We start from the raw sequence: 24,164 nt of genomic DNA on the forward strand, positions 1-24,164 counted from the left end.
CACCACAGTGTCATTCTTTATGTTACAGAGGTCTGTCTGTATTACTGGTTTTTATGTTGTTTGTCTGAAACTTTCTGTTGCTGCCTGTCTTGGCCAGGACTCTCCTGCAAAAGAGAAGTTAAATCTTAACGAGGTTTTCCTGTTAAAGTAAAGATTCAGTAGAAAACAGAAACATTCAACCACAAGATGGAGCAAGAATAAGACATTTTAAAATCATACAGATAACATGAACTATTTTCTGTAGATAAAGACTTGAGTCAGGGTATGAATGTGCTCTCTCTCTTTATCAGTTGTTACCTTCAAATTCAGAAGAAGCTTTATTGGTACGAATGTTGAAGTTAAATATTCCCAAAACTAATGATGGTCCTCTCTCTCTCCAGACTCTGTCAGGCTGGTGAATGGGACTAGTCTGTGTTCAGGCAGACTGGAGGTGAAGTCTGAGCAGTTGTGGTCCTCAGTGTGTGAAGCTGACTTTGACCAGCAGGATGCAGAGGTGGTCTGTAGGGAGCTTGGTTGTGAGGCTCCTTCAGTCCTCCAGGGGGCGCTCTATGGAGAAGTGGAGGCTCCAATGTGGACCAAAGAGTTCCAGTGTGGAGGCCATGAGTCTGCTCTCCTGGACTGTAGAAGATCAGACTCAGCTAGAAGAACCTGCTCACCTGGTAAAGCTGTTGGACTCACCTGCTCAGGTAGAAGAGGAGCTGCAGCTTTGATTTGTCTTCATTTCTGTTCTAATGAAACTCACTTTATTCTTTTACTGATGACTCTCTTGTTTCTGTTCTAATGAAACTCACTTTATTCTTTTACTGATGACTCTCTTGTTTCTGTTCTAATGAAACTCACTTTATTCTTTTACTGATGACTCTCTTGTTTCTGTTCAGATCCTGTCAGGTTGATGGGAGGAGCCAGTCGCTGTGCAGGTACACTGGAGGTGAAACAGGGAGAGTGGAGACCAGTGAGTTCCTCTGACTGGTTCTACTCTGACTGGACCCTGAAGGAAGCAGCTATACTGTGCAGATATTTGGACTGTGGCTCTGCTGTTTCAACAGGAAACAGAAATGAAGACTCAGATAGAGCTCTATGGTCGATCAGCTTTGACTGTCTTCAGTCTGGATCTGCACTAAGGGAATGTGTATCATCATCAGGCTCCTCTTCTTCCACCGTGAAGCTCACCTGCTCAGGTAAGTCCATCAGTGACATCATCTCTGACAGTAATATTTTCCTTCCTCTGTCACAGTGATAGTTGGTGGTTTCCAACTAATTCAGATTAGCTGTAGCTTCATCCATTATTCTACTGTGAACAGAGTTATGAGGGGCGTGATACCTAATAACAGAGAGACTCCTCCTTTTAAACTTCTACATCTTATTTATTTAGATCATTTTGAGGTATTTCTGCCGTAATTAAAAGCTGATGATGGAGAAGTAGACAGTAAACAAGGGGGAGAGAGAGAGGTATGAAATGTAACAAAGGTCTCCAGTCAGAGTTGAATCAGGGACGTTGTGGTTATGCGGTGCTGTAACCATTCAGCTACCACGGTACTCTGATCTTCTTTATTTTCTGATATCATGCATTGCTGTCCACCACAGTGTCATTCTTCATGTTACAGAGGTCTGTCTGTATTACCGGTTTTTATGTTGTTTGTCTGAAACTTTCTGTTGCTGCCTGTCTTGACCAGGGGCCTGTTTCAGAAAGCAGGTTTAGTGAAAACTCTCAGTTAGTTAACCCTGAGATGAGGGAAACTCTGGTTTTTCGGTTTCACAAAGCCAGTTCAGCTTAACTCTGAGTCAGTTACCCTGGCAACATACTCTGTGAACCTAACCTGCTCGCTGGCAGGTTTTCTTCAACTAACCCTGAGTTTCTCCTCCTTTTTAGTTGAAGCCCGCAGACTGAAGGAGGTGTCAGACATGGTGTGTTTCTTAAAGAGTCAGTTTATATTGAAGCACAAATTCGAAGCACAAATATCCGTCAGAGGGTGATCGGACCCCGCTAGGATGTTTTATCTCTGATGTTCTGTTTGAGTGTTTCCATTTTTCTGTACAATCGATAATTTATCTGAACAATATTCTCAGCCCTCGTATCGTCTGTACGACACCACATGGACATGCTCTCAGTTCAGAATAAGTTCTCTGTTCAAGTTCATGTTTCCAAGGCAACCGTCTGGGCTGTCACAAATGCAGCATTTGAAGGTGATTGATAGCTAAGTGGTTACTGCTCATGCTTCATAGTGACAGTGTTGCTGGTTCAATACCAGTGAGGAACTTTCTCTATATATATACCAGCTACTGTTAAATTAAGGTGAAAGTGCCCAAACATAAAACTAAATTTGACTATTGCACTGAAACGTTTACACTTTTGTAGTGTTGTATGTATAAAGGCATGTAGGTGTTGCTTTCAAATAGACAATATTAAATACTGGCAGTGTTGGGATGGCTGAAAAATTGATTCTTTTTTGCTTAGAAGATTTCATCAACTACTGAAATATATAGCACATGTTGAATGTAGCATTTAAATGTTTAATGAGGTAGGGCAGGCTAAACAACACCACAATTGCTTGTAATCAATACCTTACTTGTTTGAGCTATATTTTTATATTTCATATTCAGTTGCTGCCAAGTAGGCCTACGTTTTGTACCTGTTGGGGTCTGCATGAATGTTAAATGTGTCACGCACACACACACACATACATAGAATATAAATGTTGAATAAGTCAACCACTCGAGACAAAATGTTTGTCTTTTTTTTTCATTAATACTCACTGTTGACTGTCTTTTCTTAAATATACCGGTACTCATCATCTGCATGTATTCATTAATATTTTTAACTCCTTTGGGGAGAAGTAGGAGGACTGAGCCCTTTGTTTCTCCTGTTGTCATGGTGAATCATGTTATCTGTGCTCCATTGATGAGGGCTTGGTATCTCCTCATGCAGGAGCTTCACTCAGAGTTACTTTGACTCAGAGTTGATAAAACTAACTGTTAACACTTGTTCTGAAACAGAAAACTCTGAGTTTGACAGCTCAGAGTTGGTCAACCTAGAGTTAAGGTTTTAACTCAGAGTTAGTTAAACCTGCTTCCTGAAACAGGCCCCAGGACTTGTCACAGCTGGCTCAAGGCCATGACAAACAAATGGAGATGCACCATTTTAAAGGAATAACAAATGATATTTATTTAACACAATCATAAGGATAACTTAGGAAATACAACAACATGAGGTGTGGAAGATCAGTGGTGTAGGATATGCATGCATGGTAAGTATGGTGTGTGTGGATGTTGTATGGTGCACAAAAGGAAACCATAAGAACACAAACTAAAGCTGCCGCATCACCCAGGAAGACAGGCCTCTGTCTGCAAGGGAAGAGAGAGATAATGAATGAGAAGCTGCTTACATAGGAAACCAGATCACTGGCCCAGGTGCTTCCAGTTACCCGATTACCTGCTGGCCCAACCCCCTGCCAACCAGCAATCCACACTGACCACACTGGTAACACCAGTAGAGGTCGCCACAGACTCTCCTGCAAAAGAGAAGTTAAATCTTAACAAGGTTTTCCTGTTAAAATAAAGATTCAGTAGAAAACAGAAACATTCAACCACAAGATGGTGCCTGAATAAGACATTTTAAAATCATACATATAACATGAACTATTTTCTGTAGGTAAAGACTTGAGTCAGGGTATGAATGTGCTCTCTCTCTTAATCAGTTGTTACCTTCAAATTCAGAAGAAGCTTTATTGGTATGAATGTTGCAGTTAAATATTTCCAAAACTAATGATGGTCCTCTCTCTCTCCAGACTCTGTCAGGCTGGTGAATGGGACTAGTCTGTGTTCAGGCAGACTGGAGGTGAAGTCTGAGCAGTCGTGGTCCTCAGTGTGTGAAGCTGACTTTGACCAGCAGGATGCAGATGTGGTCTGTAGGGAGTTTGGCTGTGAGGCTCCTTCAGTCCTCCAGGGGGCGCTCTATGGAGAAGTGGAGACTCCAATGTGGACCAAAGAGTTCCAGTGTGGAGGCCATGAGTCTGCTCTCCTGGACTGTAGAAGATCAGACTCAGCTAGAAGAACCTGCTCACCTGGTAAAGCTGTTGGACTCACCTGCTCAGGTAGAAGAGGAGCTGCAGCTTTGATTTGTCTTCATTTCTGTTCTAATGAAACTCACTTTATTCTTTTACTGATGACTCTCTTGTTTCTGTTCTAATGAAACTCACTTTATTCTTTTACTGATGACTCTCTTGTTTCTGTTCTAATGAAACTCACTTTATTCTTTTACTGATGACTCTCTTGTTTCTGTTCTAATGAAACTCACTTTATTGTTTTACTGATGACTCTCTTGTTTCTGTTCAGATCCTGTCAGGTTGGTGGGAGGAGCCAGTCGCTGTGCAGGTACACTGGAGGTGAAACAGGGAGAGTGGACACCAGTGAGTTCCTCTGACTGGACCCTGAAGGAAGCAGCTATAATATGCAGATATTTGGACTGTGGCTCTGCTGTTTCAACAGGAAGCAGATATCAAGACTCAGATAGAGCTCTATGGTTGATCAACTTTGACTGTCTTCAGTCTGGATCTGCAGTAAGGGACTGTGTATCATTATCAGGTTCCTCTTCCTCCATTGTGGAGATCACCTGCTCAGGTAAGTCCATCAATGACATCATCTCTGACAGTAATATTTTCATTCCTCTGTCACAGTGATAGTTGGTGGTTTCCATTGGACTGAACTGTAAACTTATCCAGGACGACAGCATCCTAAAGGGTAGAGAAGTTAGCTTGTTCCTGGAGGCTCATTGATTCAAACTGAGACAATCTACACCTTTAAGGATATTCACACTACAAGAGAAAGCAGCAGTAGTAGCAGTTTAGAGTTACAATATACTGTATGTATATGGTATTTAATCAAAAAAACAAAACAAAACACAAACAAAAACAAAAAAACAACCCTCCCCCTACCCCAGGAGGCCAAGGATGTAACACATAGACAGGTTTAAGACATTCTGAGGTTGCAATCAGCCACATAAAAGTTGCCAGATCTAAAGATCCATGAACATTTTTTTTAGAAAATGGAGCTTAGAAACCATTTCGTGAACACAAAATGTTCTTGATTTTCTCTATAGAAGAAGTGCAGGAGCTGATAGTGGCATTGTGGTTATGTGGTGCTGTAACCATTCAGCTACCACGGTGCTCTGATCTACTTTATTTTCTGATATCATGCATTGCTGTCCACCACAGTGTCATTCTTCATGTTACAGAGGTCTGTCTGTATTACTGGTTTTTATGTTGTTTGTCTGAAACTTTCTGTTGCTGCCTGTCTTGGCCAGGACTCTCCTGCAAAAGAGAAGTTAAATCTTAACGAGGTTTTCCTGTTAAAGTAAAGATTCAGTAGAAAACAGAAACATTCAACCACAAGATGGAGCAAGAATAAGACATTTTAAAATCATACAGATAACATGAACTATTTTCTGTAGATAAAGACTTGAGTCAGGGTATGAATGTGCTCTCTCTCTTTATCAGTTGTTGCTTTTAATTTCAGTGAAAGTTTATAGGTATGAATGTTGCAGTTAAATATTCCCAAAACTAATGATGGTCCTCTCTCTCTCCAGACTCTGTCAGGCTGGTGAATGGGACTAGTCTGTGTTCAGGCAGACTGGAGGTGAAGTCTGAGCAGTCGTGGTCCTCAGTGTGTGAAGCTGACTTTGACCAGCAGGATGCAGAGGTGGTCTGTAGGGAGCTTGGCTGTGAGGCTCCTTCAGTCCTCCAGGGGGCGCTCTATAGAGAAGTGGAGGCTCCAATGTGGACCAAAGAGTTCCAGTGTGGAGGCAATGAGTCTGCTCTCCTGGACTGTAGAAGATCAGACTCAGCTAGAAGAACCTGCTCACCTGGTAAAGCTGTTGGACTCACCTGCTCAGGTAGAAGAGGAGCTGCAGCTTTGATTTGTCGTCATTTCTGTTCTAATGAAACTCACTTTATTCTTTTACTGATGACTCTCTTGTTTCTGTTCTAATGAAACTCACTTTATTCTTTTACTGATGACTCTCTTGTTTCTGTTCTAATGAAGCTCACTTTATTCTTTTACTGATGACTCTCTTGTTTCTGTTCAGATCCTGTCAGGTTGGTGGGAGGAGCCAGTCGCTGTGCAGGTACACTGGAGGTGAAACAGGGAGAGTGGACACCAGTGAGTTCCTCTGGCTTGCTCTGGAGTTCCTGGACCCTGAAGGAAGCAGATATAATATGTAGATATTTGGACTGTGGCTGTGCTGTTTCAACAGGAAGCAGATATCAAGACTCAGATAGATCTCTATGGTCGATCAACTTTGACTGTCTTCAGTCTGGATCTGCAGTAAGGGACTGTGTATCATCATCAGGTTCCTCTTCCTCCATTGTGGAGATCACCTGCTCAGGTAAGTCCATCAGTGACATCATCTCTGACAGTAATATTTTCCTTCCTCTGTCACAGTGATAGTTGGTGGTTTCCATTGGACTGAACTGTAAACTTATCCAGGATGACAGCATCCTAAAGGGTAGAGAAGTTAGCTTGTTCCTGAAGGCTCATTGATTCAAACTGAGACAATCTGCACCTTTAAGGATATTCACACTACAAGAGAAAGCAGCAGTAGTAGCAGTTTAGAGTTACAATATACTGTATGTATATGGTATTTAATCATTTGTATTAACACAGTGTAAACAGAGCAGTTTGCTGCTCTCTGTCAGCTCAGTGTCAGAACCATGATCCAGGGATTAAAGTTCTCCGTCGCTCTCACAGATTTCCATCAATTTGACAGCCAAAAGGCCATATAAGAGATCAATGCAGATCCGATGAGAATTACAAAGGTATAATAATAATAATTATATACAACGTGATACTCTACATTCCAAATACCAATAAATTGTTAAAATTGTGTTGAAAGCAAGCAGACTATTACTGCTTCTAAATGACTGAGTTAAGTTGTGACACCTGTCTGTGTCTGCTGCACGAAGGTTCAGCTAACATTAGTCTCTGCTGCTGTTTGCTGTCATTGTGCTGCTCTCCTTTGAGAGTCAGTTCAATGCAGGCATACTACTACTTTATTCCTCCTCACTGTTCTGTATAAAAGGTCCGGACACTGAATGGAGGACAGAGTTGCTCCGTCAGTAAACGGCTACAGAGGTAGCGGCTGTAGGACGGTGTTGTGTTAGCTGTTAGCTTCCCCACACAACTCCACTCAACCCTGCAGCTCCACTTCAAACACCTGCATGCTGTTTAAAAGTACACAACAGCAACGTTATGCTGGTTTTGGTTGGTTCAATGTAAGAAAGCAAAGGCTCAATGAGAGATCTTCTTTATGGCTATGATGAAAGATTCATCAGCTCTCTGTATTTACAGAGCTGCTGCTTCAGCCAATCGTCTCTGTGACCTACAGAGAGCTGAGTCACAATCTGATGAAGGAGCTGTAAACTGTTTCCTTCCCTGCTTCTTTAACAGTATTCAACCATAACAACTGTGTGGAAACTGTAGTGGAAATTAAAAGTGAAGCCCTATAATGATAATAAACAGGGCTTTACATGATGAACTCAGAGCTTCACCAGGATCAGGATTGTAAAGATGTTGACTGTTAACAATCAGTTGAATCATTTTAAGCAGTCAGGAGCTTTAAGGAGAGAATCAGCAGACGTTCATTCATTCTTTCAAAGCAGCTGTGAACACATTAGTGGTTTTTGTTGAACATCATCAGCATACAGAGAGGATGAGGTGAACTTATTCTCTTAGAGCTGAATCAACAAGCTGCTTCAGACTTCACTGATTTTAGGAGATTTAACATCATTGAAGTTTCTGTTTGATGGGAGCTGTTGTCCTCATGATGTCATGTGATCTAACGTGATGACTGAATGTGTCTCATTAGATGCAGATAAAACAGTATTTATCATCAGACTGGTCGTCCTGGTGGCTCTGCCGTTGGTCATAATTGCGGTCTATTTCATCCTGAAGGTACTGAACATGTTTGTTTAGAGGACTGGTTGAAATGAAGCACTCAGCCTGTTTATGTTGAACTGAAGAGAGGAGTGATGCAGATCTGTGTTGTCATGTCTCTCCAGGCCAGCAGGGGGCAGAAGTCAGACCCACAGGAGAACATTGAGCTGGATTATTATAACCGTGGTGTTTCCAGAGCTGAAGGAGAGCCGGCTGAAGAGGAAGGAGCTCAGGGAGCAGAGTAGGACCTCTGAGGAGCCAAACAAAAATCATCACCAGCACCAACACTCCAAAACAGGAAGTAGTGAGACCTTTATTAAGCCCACTAGAAGAAGAGCAGAGAGGAGATCTGATTGGACCATTTGTAACATAATTATCTGTTTATAATTATATTTAGTCATCATTAATCTCTCGTGTGAACAGTTGTAACTTTTTACTTACAGATTTTCATGAATCCAGAGTTTTATGGTCTCATCTGGATAAATCATTTAAAAATCAGTCCAGATGTTTGAGTTTATATCTTTTTTTTACTTCACTGCCTTTTATAGATTATATACTTATTATTCAATAGGGGTGTAAGAAAATATCGATACACTTAAATATCACAATATTTTATTTGACGATACCGTATCGATATTCAACGGCACTGTATCGATTTTTTTATTAACAATTAACATGCAAATATTCACGGCGTTTGTTAATTTTTGTGTTGCAATTAAACCTCCGGCCGCTAGTTGGCAGCAGTCATTATGTCCTCCGTGCCAAAGGAACAATGAAATCCCGCGAGAGAGCCAGTCTGTGGTAAACTGCATGCTAACCGCTAACTTAGCACAGTTCAACGCCGATGCCTGAGGACGAGAGGCTACAGCCGCTACAGCAGCTTTTAAAGCTGATGTTTTGGCATATTTTGGTTTCAAAACAAAGGAAGGCAGTTACGACTACGACCAGAGCCATGCGGTGTGTAAACTCTGCAACGCCAGAGTCAAGTACTCTGCAATACTACAAATTAGTAGTAAGTATTTGAGACGGGAGCGTACCTATGTTCCCCGATCGCGGCTAACTCGGTTGCTAGCTTAGCGGGTAACTCCGATGTTAGCTCGGCTGCTAACTCGGCAGCTAACTCAGCTAACTGGCTAACTGTAGACGGGATCATCCCTATTTTCCCCGGTCACATACAAAGCGGGGAACATAGGACCCGGGGAACATAGGGATGATCCCTTTGAGACTTTTACTGAAAGGCAGATATTAATTTCTTCAGCCTGCACATAAAGAGCAGATGTTGCAGTAACTTTGCATTTTCTTTTTCAACTTCAGAAATGTGAACCTGCTTATTACAGTTAAGGGATAACCTTTTAACAGAGTCAAGAAATCTGTTAACTTATTTTTTTCATTTGTTTATCCAAAAATCCTGCAAATGCTTGTATTTCTACAGAAAGCTGATGTTAAGCATGTAACAGCATTGTGTGTGCTATGTGCTACAGTTTTCTTACAATTAAATTCTTTCAAAGAAACTCAAAATATCGTTCCTACAGTATCGCAATATATCGCAACATATCGTATCGTTGCCCCTGTATCGTGATACGTATCGTATCGCCAGATTCTTGCCAATACACACCCCTATTATTCAACTTAAGTGTGTTATTGCTATTTTCAAAGTATTACATTTTTGAGTTAAAGTGAATAAAAGAAAAATGTATTGAGCAAAATCAAATGTTTAGTTGAGTTGTTTTGAGAGAATTTAAATTTAAAGCACGTTTTGAATAGTACTGAGCAATAGTTTAGATTGGTATGCAATATTTTCCACGTTCAGTTTTTATTATATTTTTCATTTATGTTTTGAATGACACACAACTGCACAACGCAGGCAAGTGCTGAACTGAGTTTTGCCAAGCTTACATTACATTTGTAACTGATTTCAAATACCTTATCTTAATAATATGTATATCTTTAAAACCACTGCAAGCAGAAATCGCCCAAAGAGAGAGAAGAGTCGTGAGGGAATTGAACAGAAAATGTAATAAGTGGAGTAATGGTAAATGCTAATTGATGAGGACTGTAAGTAATTTTAGGTAAAGTGTTAAAGACAGGATGGTTAGGGTTAGGGTATCAGCCTCTGTGGAGCGAGAAGAGAGAGATGGTTGTGTGAAAGAGAGACCATTACATGCAAAGTTTAACAATGTCATAAAAGCAGGAAATGTGTTTTCTGGCTAATGACGTCTGATATGTGCATAAATATGAGATGTACGATGGGTTTCTTCGGTTTCTTGCAATAAAATGCTTCAATTCGAAGTCGATGGATAAGTCTGATTTTTAACCCTCTGAAATCAGTTTCTACTGAATGTTCACTCAGTCCTCATTTATTGTATATTTCAGCTTCATGCTAATGAATCAGTTTATATATTATAATCATTTATATAGCGCCAAGTCCCAACATAACTTATCTTAGGGTGAGCAGCACTTGGTGACAGCAGCAATTAAAAACTCTCCTTTAATGAGAAGAAACCTCGAGGAGATCTGAACTTCTCTAGGTGGGCAACCATCTGCCTCGACCGGTTGGTTCTCAACTCAAAATTCGACCTCAGGTTTTCTTTCGCAGTTTTATTTAGTCCAGTTGAAGGGTCTAAATTATGAAAAGTCACTTTTGAGTGCTTATGTGTATATATTTGGGTCTCTGATGTTTCCACTAACATAAACTGTGAAATAAGACCACCCATTCAGTTTGATATGGGCTGGTCTGCTCTTAACTCTTGGGATTCAACACAGAATTCAGATTTGATGACCCTTCTTACCTTCTGACCCTTCTTCTCTGCGGAACGAGAAGGTCACCTCCTCATGATTTTGTTTTTCTGGAAGGAAGACTCTGACTGGTGTCTGCAGCTCAGAGTACCCGGCCTTCTTGGACTCTCTGGCCCCTGGAGGGGCCGCGGCCGCTGAGTCCATAGTTCTGCTGGGGGACTTCAACGCCCACGTGGGCAATGATGGAGAAACCTGGAGGGGGGTGATTGGGAGGAACGGCCCCATCTGAACCTGAGTGGTGTATTGTTGTTGGACTTGTGTGCTAGCCATGGATCTTAAGAAACACCATGTTCCAGCATCAGGAGGTTCAGAAGTGGACCTGCTACCAGAGCACCTTAGGCCAAAGGTCCATGATCCACTTTGTAGTGGTGTCATCAGACCTGCGGCCGTATGCCTTGGACACTAGAATGAAGGGAGGAGCAGAGCTATCAGCAAGTCACCACCTGGTGCTGAGGTGGATCAGGTGGAGGGACGAGCTGCCGGCCAGACCTGGGAAACCTAAACCAGTAGTGAGGGTGAACTGGGAACGTCTGGCGGAGGCTCCCATCTGTGAGATATTCAACTCCTGCCTCTCGAGGAATTTCTCCTGCATCCCCGGGGAGGTTGAGGACATGGAGTCAGAGTGGACCATGTCCAGGACCTCAGATGTGGAGGTGGCTGCTCAGAGCTGCAGCTGGAAGGCCATCGGTGCCTGTTGGGGGGGCGACCCGAGAACCTGCTGCTGATGCAAAATCCTGTGTGGGAGGAATTTGATGAGTTCTGGCAAAAGGTTGACTCAGGAAAGGGAAATGCTGAAGGCTCTGGTCATTGTGGGGCTGTCATGGCTGATGTGTCTCTTCAATGTCCCATGGACTGGCAGACCGGGATGGTGGTCCCCATTTTTTAAAAGGGGACCAGAGGCTCCGACTATCAGGGATCACTCTACTCAGCCTCCCAGGAAAAGCTTATGCCAGGGTGCTGGAAACGAGGCTCCGGCTGAACTTTGAACCTCTGATTCAGGAGAAGCAATGTGGATTCTGTCCTGGCCGTGAAACAGTGGACCAGCTCTTCACCCTGCAGGGACACTGGAGGGGTGATGGGAGTTCACACATCCAGTCTACATGTGCTTTTTGGACTTGGAGAAAGCTTAGGACCATGTCCTTCGGGGGACCTTGTGGGAGGTGTTGTGGGAGTTTGGGGTACCGGGGTCTCTGCTGCGAGTCATTCAGTCCCTATACAACCGCTGTGAGAGCTGTGTTCACATTCTCTGCTGTAACTCAGACCTGGTCTCAGTGGGTTTTGGGCTCCATCAGGGCTGTCCCTGCTCTCTGATCCTGTTCCTGACTTTCATGGACAGAGTCTCACGGTGCAGCCAGGGGGACGACAGAGTCTCACGGTGCAGCCAGGGGGACAACAGAGTCTCACGGTGCAGCCAGGGGGAGGACAGACAGGCACTTAAAATGTTGCTCTTATATCAGAAAACAATATTCGTGACTCTTGACAAATGTGCCCAATTTGGCGTGTGTAAGAGTTTGTCAGTACGTAATAAATGGGAAAAGGCATTAGGGGGCGCTACTGAGCTGTTGGTGCAAACTTTGGGGCAAATGTGGTATCAAATAAAAGAACTCATTAGTTGAAACCTACATGGCAGGTTTCATTATTCTGTGAACATCGTAAAGTCCTCAAAACGGCTCAAAATGAAAATTAGTGCACACCACACAACGTGGTCGACTTCCTGTTGGGTAAAAAAATTTCACAAAATGAATTTCCAGGTATACTAATGAGACGTAAAGTCCTGAAAATTTCATCACATGACCCAACGTTTGGGGGCGCTATGGAGTCCACTGACCACACCCAATCACGTTGAAACATATCATTTCCGACCAGATGTGTCTGCGCAAGGTTTCATGAGTTTTCATATATGTTCGGGCCACCAAAAAAGCTGTTCAATACGGAGACAAAGACCAGAAATAATAATAAGAAGAAGATGAATCTGAGCAATAACAATAGATCCCTTGCACTGGTCAGCACACGTGTGTTTTAACACATAGACGTGTTCAGGGCCGGACCGCCAACATGCCTGGAGCCTGGTAGTCGAAGGCTGATATCACTAGCGCCTCTAAAGTCCATCCCATTTATCCCGACTTCTGGCATCTTTTTGGTGTCTTCTGGAATGGCGCTTATTACTTCTCAGTACGCCTGACTACACTCAGGTGTAAACTGTAACTCCCTGTCCGAGGCCCTGTGCTGGATCCTGCTCAATAACTACATACTCCTGCACGTTATTCACTTACTTGATGACTTCTTTACAGTTACACCTCCACCTTCCCCCCCCTGGGTGCAGGGTGAGAACCGCCATGCCCACCATGCAACATGTTTACTGTCAAGTACAGGACTGACTGGTATGAAATACCTTTTTTTTCTCTCCCTCAGCATACATGCTTGAGCTGCTTCTTGTAACTCTGCCAAACTTCTTATCACAGTAACATCTTGCTCACCTGTGGTTAGTGGCTTCAGTTCTGAGAAGCAGCTCATCAGCTAATTTCCTGGATGATGATAGAAGAGGAAACAGATCATGTTATCAGCAGAGGAGAGCTATCAAGTCCATCAGACACAGACAGACGGTCTACCTGGTCATGGATCCCCTGCTGATGGTGTTGGTGTTGCTGTGCAGCTCAGGTAGGACTCTGCTTTAATGATGGATGTGTGAAAGACTCAAAACCTCTTTGTAAAAATACTGAATTTAAGTCAAAGGTTCACTGAAGGAAAACTTTATCAGTAAAAAGTAGTGAAATATCTTCAGTTTAGTCCTGATAGTTTCACATCGCTTCTTTTCACAGTTTAATAACTGATGTGTTAACATGGAAGCTGTAGTGGAGGCACACATTGTATTTCCAGTGGACCATCTTGTTCAAGAAAAACTGACTTATGAACATTTAGAAGAAGAACAGAAGTGCAACACTGGAAACCAAGAAAACAAACTCTAGGGGCCCCATCTTGCGGTCGGCGCACAGCGGATGGCGGGCGTGGCGGTTCTCACCCTGCACCCACGTTATCTAAATAGCAAATGCACTTGCACTAGTCTGTGCACCTATGGGTGTGTTGGTCTCAAAATGAGTTGTGGTCAGGCGCATTAGTGGCACGTTGCTATTTTGAGGCAGAGGAAAGCGATTGCGCTACTGAACAAAAAAAAACAGGTTTAAAGTCACTGGCACATATGTTACTGTTATTTAAGGGAGCATTATCAAGAGTCCAGTATGCTTCTATATAGGTGGGTGTGCAAAACATCACAAATAAAAGGACCACAATGTGAATTCATATTATGATGTACATCAACATATTAAAAATGCATGTCATATTAGTTAGTCATAATATTTATCAGATTTAATTAATTGTAAAACATGGAGAGCACCGTTGTGGACAGTCCTAACAACCTATGAAAGTCTGTAGCCTCTGCTGCTGCACAGAGCACAGTGCCATTACACACATAGACTGTATATAAGAAATGGACGTAACATCCGTGACGTCACCCATTGGTTTGTGGACTGCTGCTCGGAAGCCAATAGTATCGAATCTAGGCAGCGCCATCTTGAAAATTTCAGGTGCATGCCGGGAAAAAAAGAACACGGATTCTACTTATATGGGCATGAGGCGGGGCCATGGATGGAAGTATGGGTGGGACCAACGGCGGAGCGGGGAGGTTGCGATTGGTTGGGAGGGCTGGATCTCAAGGACATTGGTCAATCAACCTGTCAATCACAACGTAGCCACGTAGCCTGCTTTATCGTCAAATATAAAATCAGGGAGGCCAAAATTTCACAAATGAACACCAGACTGCATTGAAGAAGGCTTTAAACTAGCGATTGAGACCATAAACACATTTTGAAAACGTTTACTGAGGTTAGAAATCAAGTGAGAAGTTGGTGAATTCTCCATTGACTTGTATAGAGCCGGAAGTCTTTTTGAACACAAAACGATTGCCCCCTGGTGGCCTTTTGATAGAATGCAGCTCTAAGTTACTTCCGCATTGGCTTCTTTTCAGAGGACAGGAACTCCCCGCCTGATTACACACAGCCACTCACTGTTTATTAAATCAGCTGATGACACCAGGCTGCTGCAGTATAACCACACACACCTCTACACTCATCACACTGGTTGGTTATATCTCCATATTCTTCCTTTATATGAATTAAATGTGAGGTTAGCAGCTCATCAGCCAACTTTCCTTTCAGCAAAAGTAACTCATGATATATTATTGAAACATTGCTTGGTAAATGTGCCGTTATAATAGCAATCCGCCAATGTCATAGCGCTTCTGGATATTAAAGGGAATGGGAGATGATACTCTGATTGGTTTACCGCGTGTTACACCCAAAACATGCCTATGATTAATGAGGGGAGTTAACATCATCATTAGATAAACAAGAGGCAAGAAACAAGAACTGTTTTACTATTTTTATGAGTCACATTTGAAACAGAATTCAGTGACTGCTGTCCACTGCATGAACACAGCTACAAGCAGCATATAAACTATAATAACTTAAATTGTGATGACAAAATGCATCCTGTCATCCAAACAAAACAAGTTTGTTTCACCAAATATTGATCAAATGTGACATTTGGTGATACGAGGTTTCACCTGACAACAGTGTTTTAAATGTAAAATCTATGAAGTACGAAGTGACTGCAGCTGTCAGATACTGTGATGATGTCATGATTTACATGATGGGGACTTGAGGTTTGTCCCCAAAAGGGAGGAAGACAAGTACATACACACACACACACACACACACACACACACACACACATTCACTAGAGACGTTTGTTTTCCTTCAGTTTTTTGTCTTTTTTTGACAATTATTATTATTCACATCTAAATAAGTGAGAGTGCCTCATACTGCAGTCTACGTTTACACAGTCGGCAGGAATGTGAGGAAACATGAAATATCTACAAAAACATGTTTCTGCTTTCTTTGTTCAGGGATATTAAACTTTATAGTTCATGTTATATTGAGTATTTGTGTCTGTTCATGAACCATTTGTGATATTTGAATCCACTTACATTTGAATGCATTCTTGTATTTAACTTATAAAATAAGATGAATTTCACTTGAATCAAAAGCTGACATGGGAGCAGCTTCTAATCAGCTAAGTTAACCTCAGCTGATGTGAAAAAGTAACTACATTTAGCTTTAGCATGTTAGCTGATTCAGACCAGAGCAAACCAACTATAGGTTTGATTACTCTAGATGTCCAGCTGACTGTCTCTGTCTTCCAGAGTCTCCAGGTTTACAAACCAGAGAGCAAACACTTTAGTCTGACTTGGTCTTTAGCTCCATCTTCTGGTTACTGAAAACATATCAATTATAACAGTCTGTGGCATATTTGGTAAAACAGATGTTAAAGTCATATTGTAGTCCATGTTGCAGGTCAGTGGTAAACTGGTCAATGACTCCTGAGTGAGTTCAATAATCTGTGTTTTCACTGAGATGAGCTCTGAGCTGCTGGAAAGCCTCACAGTGTTTGTTCAGTTCACAGCTCTGCACCAATATAAATATTAATTGTCTGATTTTCTCTCCAGGACTCCAGGCTGAAGATGATCACCAATCAGGTAAAAACAGAGAATGTATCTCATGTGGTCTGGGAACTCCTCTGATCCTCCAGGAGGAGCTGGAGGATGTTACTCACACCTCCATCAGTGGTGGACAATCCAGAATAGTTATAAGATATTACTTAGTCTCACAGGGGGGACATTTACATCATTGCAGCAACAAGTGGACAATAAAAAAATAGAAGAGCATCAATAGAAAGAATACAGAACAATGAATATTAAGAACACAAGCAACAAAACAAACAGACAATAGTAGTAAAAAATATAGTTAAATAATAGCAACATTATGTACAAAGTAATAATGGTGTGAAATCATACTGTTATTGCACAGATTTTAAGTTAAAAAAATGTGTGTGTGTGTGTGTGTGTGTGTGTATATATATATATATATATATATATATATATATATATATATATATATATATATATATATATATATATATATATATATATATATATATATATATACATACACATACACACACACACTCGCTCTTTGAGCTGCTGCCCTCAGGCAAACGCTACAGGACATTGAGAGTACACACAAATAGACTACACAACAGCTTTTACGCTAAAGCCATAAATTCACGAGTGGGTATTTGATAATGTTCACGCTTTAGGTTACGGGTCCATACACATTCTAAGTTCTCCATTCTTTCTTTGTGATTACCATCGAGTTGACCCAGTCTATAGGTTCAGCAACTTTTGTAATCACCCCCAGCATGATTATTCTGTCCAGTTCTTCCTTTAGACAGTCTCTCAGTGGTGTTGAGCTCCTTCTTTCAGCTGTATGTGAAAGGCAGACTGCCAAAACCCTTGAAAATATCTGAACATTTATGGATATTGTGTCAACAGAGGCATTTGGTGAGTTCATGGTTGTGATGATGCGATACACTCGTTTCAGAGGCCCAAGTTCTTTGCAGGATCTATCACCCAGAAGTGATTCATGTCCTTCATTCACCACAAAGAAGGATAGGTGATGCACTCAAAAACAGGTTTCAGGGGGCATCCCTACCTCAGACCAGTGTTAATAATTATAGTTCTCTGTAGTCTGAGCTGAGGTCTGATAGCATGAGCTGCTACTGCTGAAAGCAATAATCTGACAGAGGAAAACAGGAGGAGTCTAATTCAGATTAGCTGTAGCTTCATCCATAAATCTGAGCAGTCGTGGTCCTCAGTGTGTGAAGCTGACTTTGACCAGCAGGATGCAGAGGTAGTCTGTAGGGAGCTTGGCTGTGAGGCTCCTTCAGTCCTCCAGGGGGCGCTCTATGGAGAAGTGGAGGCTCCAATGTGGACCAAAGAGTTCCAGTGTGGAGGCCATGAGTCTGCTCTCCTGGACTGTAGAAGATCAGACTCAGCGAGAAGAACCTGCTCACCTGGTAAAGCTGTTGGACTCACCTGCTCAGGTAGAAGAGGAGCTGCAGCTTTGATTTGTCTTCATTTCTGTTCTAATGAAACTCACTTTATTCTTTTACTGATGACTCTCTTGTTTCTGTTCTAATGAAACTCACTTTATTCTTTTACTGATGACTCTCTTGTTTCTGTTCAGATCCTGTCAGGTTGGTGGGAGGAGCCAGTCGCTGTGCAGGTACACTGGAGGTGAAACAGGGAGAGTGGAGACCAGTGAGTTCCCATTTCTGGACCTTGAAGAAAGCAGCTATAATATGTAGATATTTGGACTGTGGCTTTGCTGTTTCAACAAGAAGCAGAAATGGAGACTCAGACAGATCTGTGTGGTCGATCAGCTTTGACTGTATTCAGTCTGAATCTGACCAGAGGGACTGTTTATCATTATCATCAGATTCCTCTTCCTCCGCTGTGGAGATCACCTGCTCAGGTAAGTCCATCAGTGACATCATCTCTGACAGTAATATTTTCCTTCCTCTGTCACAGTGATAGTTGGTGGTTTCAGAGAGGATCAGATGAACTTATTCTCTTAGAGCTGAATCAACAAGCTGCTTCAGACTTCACTGATTTTAGGAGATTTAACATCATTAAAGTTTCTGTTTGATGGGAGCTTTTGTCCTCATGATGTCATGTGATCTAATGTGATGACTGAATGTGTCTCATCATATCCAGATAAAACACCTTACAGAACCATTTTTATCAGACTGGCCGTCCTGGTGGCTCTGCCGTCGGCCATAATTGCGGTCTATTTCATCCTGAAGGTACTGAACATGTTTGTTTAGAGGACTGGTTGAAATGAAGCACTCAGCCTGTTTATGTTGAACTGAAGAGAGGAGTGATGCAGATCTGTGTTGTCATGTCTCTCCAGGCCAGCAGGGGGCAGAAGTCAGACCCACAGGAGAACATTGAGCTGGATTATTATAACCGTGGTGTTTCCAGAGCTGAAGGGGAGCCGGCTGAAGAGGAAGGAGCTCAGGGAGCAGAGTAGGACCTCTGAGGAGCCAAACAAACATCATCATCAGCACCAACACTCCAAAACAGGAAGTAGTGAGACCTTTATTAAGCCCACTAGAAGAAGAGCAGAGAGGAGATCTGATTGGACCATTTGTAACATAATTACCTGTTTATAATTATATTTAGTCGTCATTAATCTCTCTCGTGTGAACAGTTGTAACTTTTTACTTACAGATTTTCATGAATCCAGAGTTTTATGATCTCATCTGGATAAATCATTTAAAAATCAGTCGGATCAGTTTGATGAGTTTATATCTTTTTTTTACTTCACTGCCTTTTATAGATTATATACTTATTATTCAATAGGGGTGTAAGAAAATATCGATACACTTAAATATCACAATATTTTATTTGACGATACCGTATCGATATTCAACGGCACTGTATCGATTTTTTTATTAACAATTAACATGCAAATATTCACGGCGTTTGTTAATTTGTGTTGCAATTAAACCTCCGGCCGCTAGTTGGCAGCAGTCATTATGTCCTCCGCGCCAAAGGATCAATGAAATCCCGCGAGAGTGCCAGTCTGTGGCAAACAGCATGCTAACCGCTAAATTAGCACAGTTCACCGGCGATGGCTGAGGACGAGAGGCTACAGCCAGGGATCATCCCTATGTTCCCCGCGTTGTATGTGACCGGGGAACATAGGTAGCTCCCTACAGCAGCTCCAGCAGCTTTTAAAGCTGACGTTTGGGCATATTTTGGTTTCAAAACAAAGGAAGGCAGTTACGACTACGACAAGAGCCATGCAGTGTGTAAACTCTGCAACGCCAGAGTCAAGTACTCTGCAATACTACAAATTAGTAGTAAGTATTTGAGACGGGAGCGTACCTATGTTCCCTGATCGCGGCTAACTCGGTTGCTAGCTTAGCGGCTAACTCCGCTGTTAGCTCGGTGGCTAACTCGGCTGCTAGCTCGGCGGCTAACTCATCTCCTTACTCGGCAGCTAAATCAGCTAACTGGCTAACTGTAGACGGGATCATCCCTATGTTCCCCGGTCACATACAAAGCGGGGAACATAGGACCCAGGGAACATAGGGATGATCCCTTTGAGACTTTTACTGAAAGGCAGATATTAATTTCTTCAGCCTGCACTTAAAGAGCAGATGTTGCAGTGACTTTGCATTTTCTTTTTCAACTTCAGTTGAACCTGCTTATTACAGTTAAGGGATAACCTTTTAACAGAGTCAAGAAATCTGTTAACGTATTTTTTTTTTTGTTTATCCAAAAATCCTGCAAATGCTTGTATTTCTTCAGCAAGCTGATGTTAAGCATGTAACAGCATTGTGTGTGTTATGTGCTACAGTTTTCTTACAATTCAATTCAATTTCAAAGAAACTCAATATATCGTTGTTCCTACAGTATCGCAACATATCGTATCGTTGCCCCTGTATCGTGATACGTATCGTATCGCCAGATTCTTGCCAATACACACCCCTACTATTCAGCTTAAATGTGTTATTGCTATTTTCCAAGTATTACATTTTTAAGTGAATAAAAGAAAAACGTATTGAGTAAAATCAAATGTTTAATTGTTGTTTTGAGAGAATTTAAATTTAAAGCACGTTTTGAATAGTACTGAGCAATAGTTTTGATTTGTATGCAATATTTTCCAGTTTTTATTATATTTTTCATTTATGTTTTGAATGACACACAACTGCACAACGCAGGCAAGTGCTGAACTGAGTTTTGCCCAGCTTACATTACATTTGTAACTGATTTCAAATACCTTATCTTAATAATATGTATATCTGTAAAACCACTGCAAGCAGAGAACTGTGGTCACCCAACGAGAGAGAAGAGTCGTGAGGGAATTTAACAGAAAATGTAATAAGTGGAGTAATGGTAAATGCTAATTGATGAGGACTGTAAGGTAATTTTAGGTAAAGTGTTAAAGACAGGATGGTTAGGGTTAGGGTATCAGCCTCTGTGGAGCGAGAAGAGAGAGATGGTTGTGTGAAAGAGAGACCATTACATGCAAAGTTTAATAATGTCATAAAAACAGGAAATGTTTGTTTTCTGGCTAATGACGTCTGATATGTGCATAAATATGAGATACGATGGGTTTCTTCGGTTTCTTGCAATAAAATGCTTCAATTCTACAAGTTCCATCTTTTTAATGATCCGGCCCACATGCGATCAAATTGAGCTGTATGTGGCCCTTGAATGAAAATGAGTTTGACACCTCTGATGTAGAGGATAAAAAAGTTGTTAGTGGACAATACCTTTTTAGTATTTGTACTTTCATGTCTCGTCCAGCAGAGGTCAGACATGAACCACAGATAGATATTTAACTAGACTCACAGGAGCTGAGCTTTCAGAGAATTCATAAAGAAAAACACCATTAAAAAGATTTCTCTTATATTTGACATAGTTTACGTAGTTTTTCTGCTCTCAGCACTGAAGTATAAAGCCATTATTGTACTTTATACCATTTGAGTTTTCCCACAAAGTATTCTTTTGTTCATTTTACTGTTAGTTATTTCTCTTTTTCATGAGTGTCCAGACCAAGACAGGAAGTAATACCACTGATTTACACACATTAGAAATATATTAAAGCCTTTTCATATAAGAGAAACAATAATCCATCATTTTACCAGGATGGATCTTTAAAGTGTTTATTTATCCTAAATATTTGTTTTATTATTTCAAAAAACACTACAACGAAAGGTTAATGATAATAAAATTAAATGATGTGTGTGTGTGTGTGTGTGAGAGAGAGAGAGAGACAGACAGACAGAGAAAAAGAGTGTGTGTGAGAGTGAGAGAAAGCGACAGATAGAGAGAGAGAGAGATAGAGAGTGAGAGAAAAGGAGAGATAGAGAGAAAAGGAGAGAGAGAGAGAGAGATTTGTAATCATCTGTCAATATTAATCATCTTCTGTACTGCTTTGGCAATAATATAGATTTATTATCTGCCATGCCAATACATCTTATTTTGAATTTTAACTCGAGAGCACACGTAGGGAGGGAGAGAGAGAGAGAGAGAGAGAGAGAGAGAGAGAGCTAGGAGGAGGAGGAGACATGGTGATCATTGGGTAACAGCAGCAGCAGCAGTATCAGAGTGGAGGAGCTCGGTGATCGGAGAGGAGTCCTGAGAACCAGCAGGTGAGTCAGTCTAACTCTATTAGTATATCGTTATATATATATATATATATATATAGAGAGAGAGAGAGAGAGAGAGAGAGAGAGAGAGAGAGAGAGAGAGAGAGAGAGAGACTTCTTCTTCTGCTGCTGCTTATGTTTCCTCCACTTTCTCTCGCTGCACACAGGTGAAGGTGACTATAATACAGAGAGAGAGAGAGCTGCTGTTTTTTCCACCTCTCTCTCTCTCTCTCTCTCTCGCTCGCTCGCTCGCTCTCTCTCTGTGCGCGTGCTGCAGTCCAGGTCGGACAGGTGCTCACGAGGCGGATGTTTGCGCGTGTACTGGAGCGGGGAACTGCCTCAACGACAGTTTAACCAGTTGTTACTCAAAGCCTCGTTTTAATATAGAAGTTGAGTGCAGGAATGAATGTGATGCTGATGCAATGTGAGGCTTATTTCTTCCCTGAGAGTTGGCTGCGTTGCTAGGAGATGTGTATTAATTATGTTTTAATTATGTTAATTATTTGACCTTAATTGGAGCTGTGTGCATGTTTTATTGAGGCTGGAAGTGAATGTGAGCATCATGAGGCAAAAACAAGTGGAAAGATTACTGAGTAGAAGTATGGAAGTGGTTCATTCAAATTAATTAAACTTGATCAATTAGCTGCAAGTCTGCTTTTAATTGGATATGAATGAGCTTTTTTTTGTTTTTTTTTAAAGGACACTACCAAAGTCAAAAAATGAGTTTAATAGGTTCATTAACTAGGGTGCTTAAGATGGGTAACCTACTACTTCAAAGGCTTTAATAATGATTATTATGCTAATGATTTGGGTCATCACCATTAAAAGTCTTTATTTGAGCAAAAGTTTAAAAAAAAATACTGCATCACAAGTTCAAATCCTGCATTCAAAACCTTCCTGGAGTAAAAGTATGAAAGTATTAAAAGCAAAAATGATCTTAAGTATCAGAAATAAAAGCACTTGTTTGGCTGTTTAACCCTTAAACAGGCCTTACTAGTTATGTCATTTGCACCTAAAGTAAGGAAGGAAGGAAGGGAAGAAGGGAAGAAGGAAGAAAAGGAAGGAGGAAGGGAAGGAAGGGAGGAAGAAGGAAGGAAAGGAAGGAGGGAGGAAGAAGGAAGGAAAGCAGGGGAGGAAGAAGGAAGGAAAGGAAGGAGGGAGGAAGTAGGAAGGAAAGGAGGAAGGAAGGGAAGCAAGGGAGGAAGAAGGAAGGAAAAGAAGGAGGAAGGAAAGGAGGGAAGAAAGGAAGGTAGGAAGGAAAGGAGGGAAGAAGGAAGGAAAGGAGTGAGGGAGGAAGGGAAGGAAGGAAGGGAGGAAGAAGGAAGGAGGGAAGAAAGGAAGGACAGATGAAGGAAGGAAGGAAGGACAGAAGGAGGGAACATTTACCCTAACAGCTGAACTTAGATCTGAGGAAGGAAGGAAGGACAGATGAAGGAAGGAAGGAAGGACAGATGAAGGAAGGAAGGAAGGAAGGACAGATGAAGGAAGGAAGGAAGGAAGGAAGGAAGGAAGGAAGGACAGAGGAAGGATTTTATGTTATATATATTATATGATTGGATTATAACAGTATTTCAGTGCTGTGGCAGGTCGAGGTGAAGCTATATTTAATGAATTGATATACTCTATATGCTCTCTATCGAACTACTGGCTGGTTTAAACTATAACCGTTGTCATATTTTATTAAGTTGAGCATATATCTTTGGTTGTAAAGTCTTCATTTTAAAGGTGACTTGTAGCTGTCAGATTAATGTAGTGGAGCAGGAAGTACAATATTTCCCTCTGAGATGAAGATGTGAAGATGTGTAAACAAGTACAAACATGTCACATTTCTAATTAGATTACAGCAGGGGGGTCAAACTCATCTTCATTAAAGGGCCACATACAGACCAATATGATCTGATGTGGGCCGGTGCATTGAAGGAAGGAAGGAAGGAAGGAAGGAAGGAAGGAAGGAAGAGAAGACATGATGAAAAGATGGAAGGACGAAAGGGAGGTTTGAAGGAAGGGAGGAAGGAAAGAAAAATTCTTTCTGTCCTGTCTTCTCTTCCTTCCATCTGCCTTTCACTCCTTCGTTACTTCCATTTGTCCTCCCTTCCTTCCTTCAATCTTTCCTTCCTTCCTTCAATCTTTCCTTCCTTCCTCCCTTCCTTCCTTCAATCTTTCCTTCCTTCCTTCCTTCAATCGTTCCTTCCTTCCTTCCTTCCTCCATCCTCCCTCCTTTCCTTCCTTCCTTCCTCTATCCTCCCTCCTTTCCTTCCTTCCTTCCTTCCTTCCTTCCTCCATCCTCCCTCCTTTCCTTCCTTCCTTCCTTCCTCCATCCTCCC

At 41.6% G+C, this 24,164-nt stretch overlaps 4 protein-coding genes across 4 annotated transcripts in view; all 4 read left to right on the plus strand.

Moving 5' to 3' along the window:
* Nucleotides 1-391: 391 nt before the first annotated feature.
* Nucleotides 392-1,165, plus strand: LOC128381852 (scavenger receptor cysteine-rich type 1 protein M130-like; the record flags this gene model as incomplete). Its single annotated transcript, XM_053341877.1, has 2 exons — nucleotides 392-686; nucleotides 879-1,165. Coding segments are annotated over exons 1-2 (405 nt in total), but the record flags the coding sequence as incomplete, so codon positions are not given.
* A 4-nt stretch (nucleotides 1,166-1,169) lies between these two features.
* LOC128381853 (scavenger receptor cysteine-rich type 1 protein M130-like) lies at nucleotides 1,170-6,322 on the plus strand. Its single transcript, XM_053341878.1, has 6 exons — nucleotides 1,170-1,178; nucleotides 3,786-4,091; nucleotides 4,333-4,617; nucleotides 5,582-5,887; nucleotides 6,080-6,153; nucleotides 6,248-6,322. Exons 2-6 carry the CDS (start codon nucleotides 3,974-3,976, stop codon nucleotides 6,320-6,322), a joined length of 858 nt encoding a protein of 285 aa, XP_053197853.1. The 5' UTR covers nucleotides 1,170-1,178; nucleotides 3,786-3,973.
* Nucleotides 6,323-17,546: 11,224 nt separating this feature from the next.
* Nucleotides 17,547-18,943, plus strand: LOC128381466 (T-cell differentiation antigen CD6-like). Its single transcript, XM_053341485.1, has 4 exons — nucleotides 17,547-17,718; nucleotides 17,862-18,149; nucleotides 18,392-18,480; nucleotides 18,588-18,943. The coding sequence occupies exons 1-4, from the start codon at nucleotides 17,601-17,603 to the stop codon at nucleotides 18,705-18,707; spliced, it is 615 nt and encodes a 204-aa protein (XP_053197460.1). The 5' UTR covers nucleotides 17,547-17,600; the 3' UTR covers nucleotides 18,708-18,943.
* Nucleotides 18,944-21,775: 2,832 nt separating this feature from the next.
* The window catches only part of LOC128381855 (semaphorin-4G-like), a 52,044-nt gene continuing 49,655 nt past the window's right edge, over nucleotides 21,776-24,164 (plus strand). Inside the window, exon 1 of the mRNA XM_053341879.1 lies at nucleotides 21,776-21,843. The gene's annotated coding sequence lies outside the window, so the exon portion shown is untranslated. The remainder of the gene's footprint in view (nucleotides 21,844-24,164) is intronic.

This window comes from Scomber japonicus, chromosome 20 (assembly GCF_027409825.1).
Source record: "Scomber japonicus isolate fScoJap1 chromosome 20, fScoJap1.pri, whole genome shotgun sequence".
Classification (NCBI taxonomy): domain Eukaryota; kingdom Metazoa; phylum Chordata; class Actinopteri; order Scombriformes; family Scombridae; genus Scomber; species Scomber japonicus.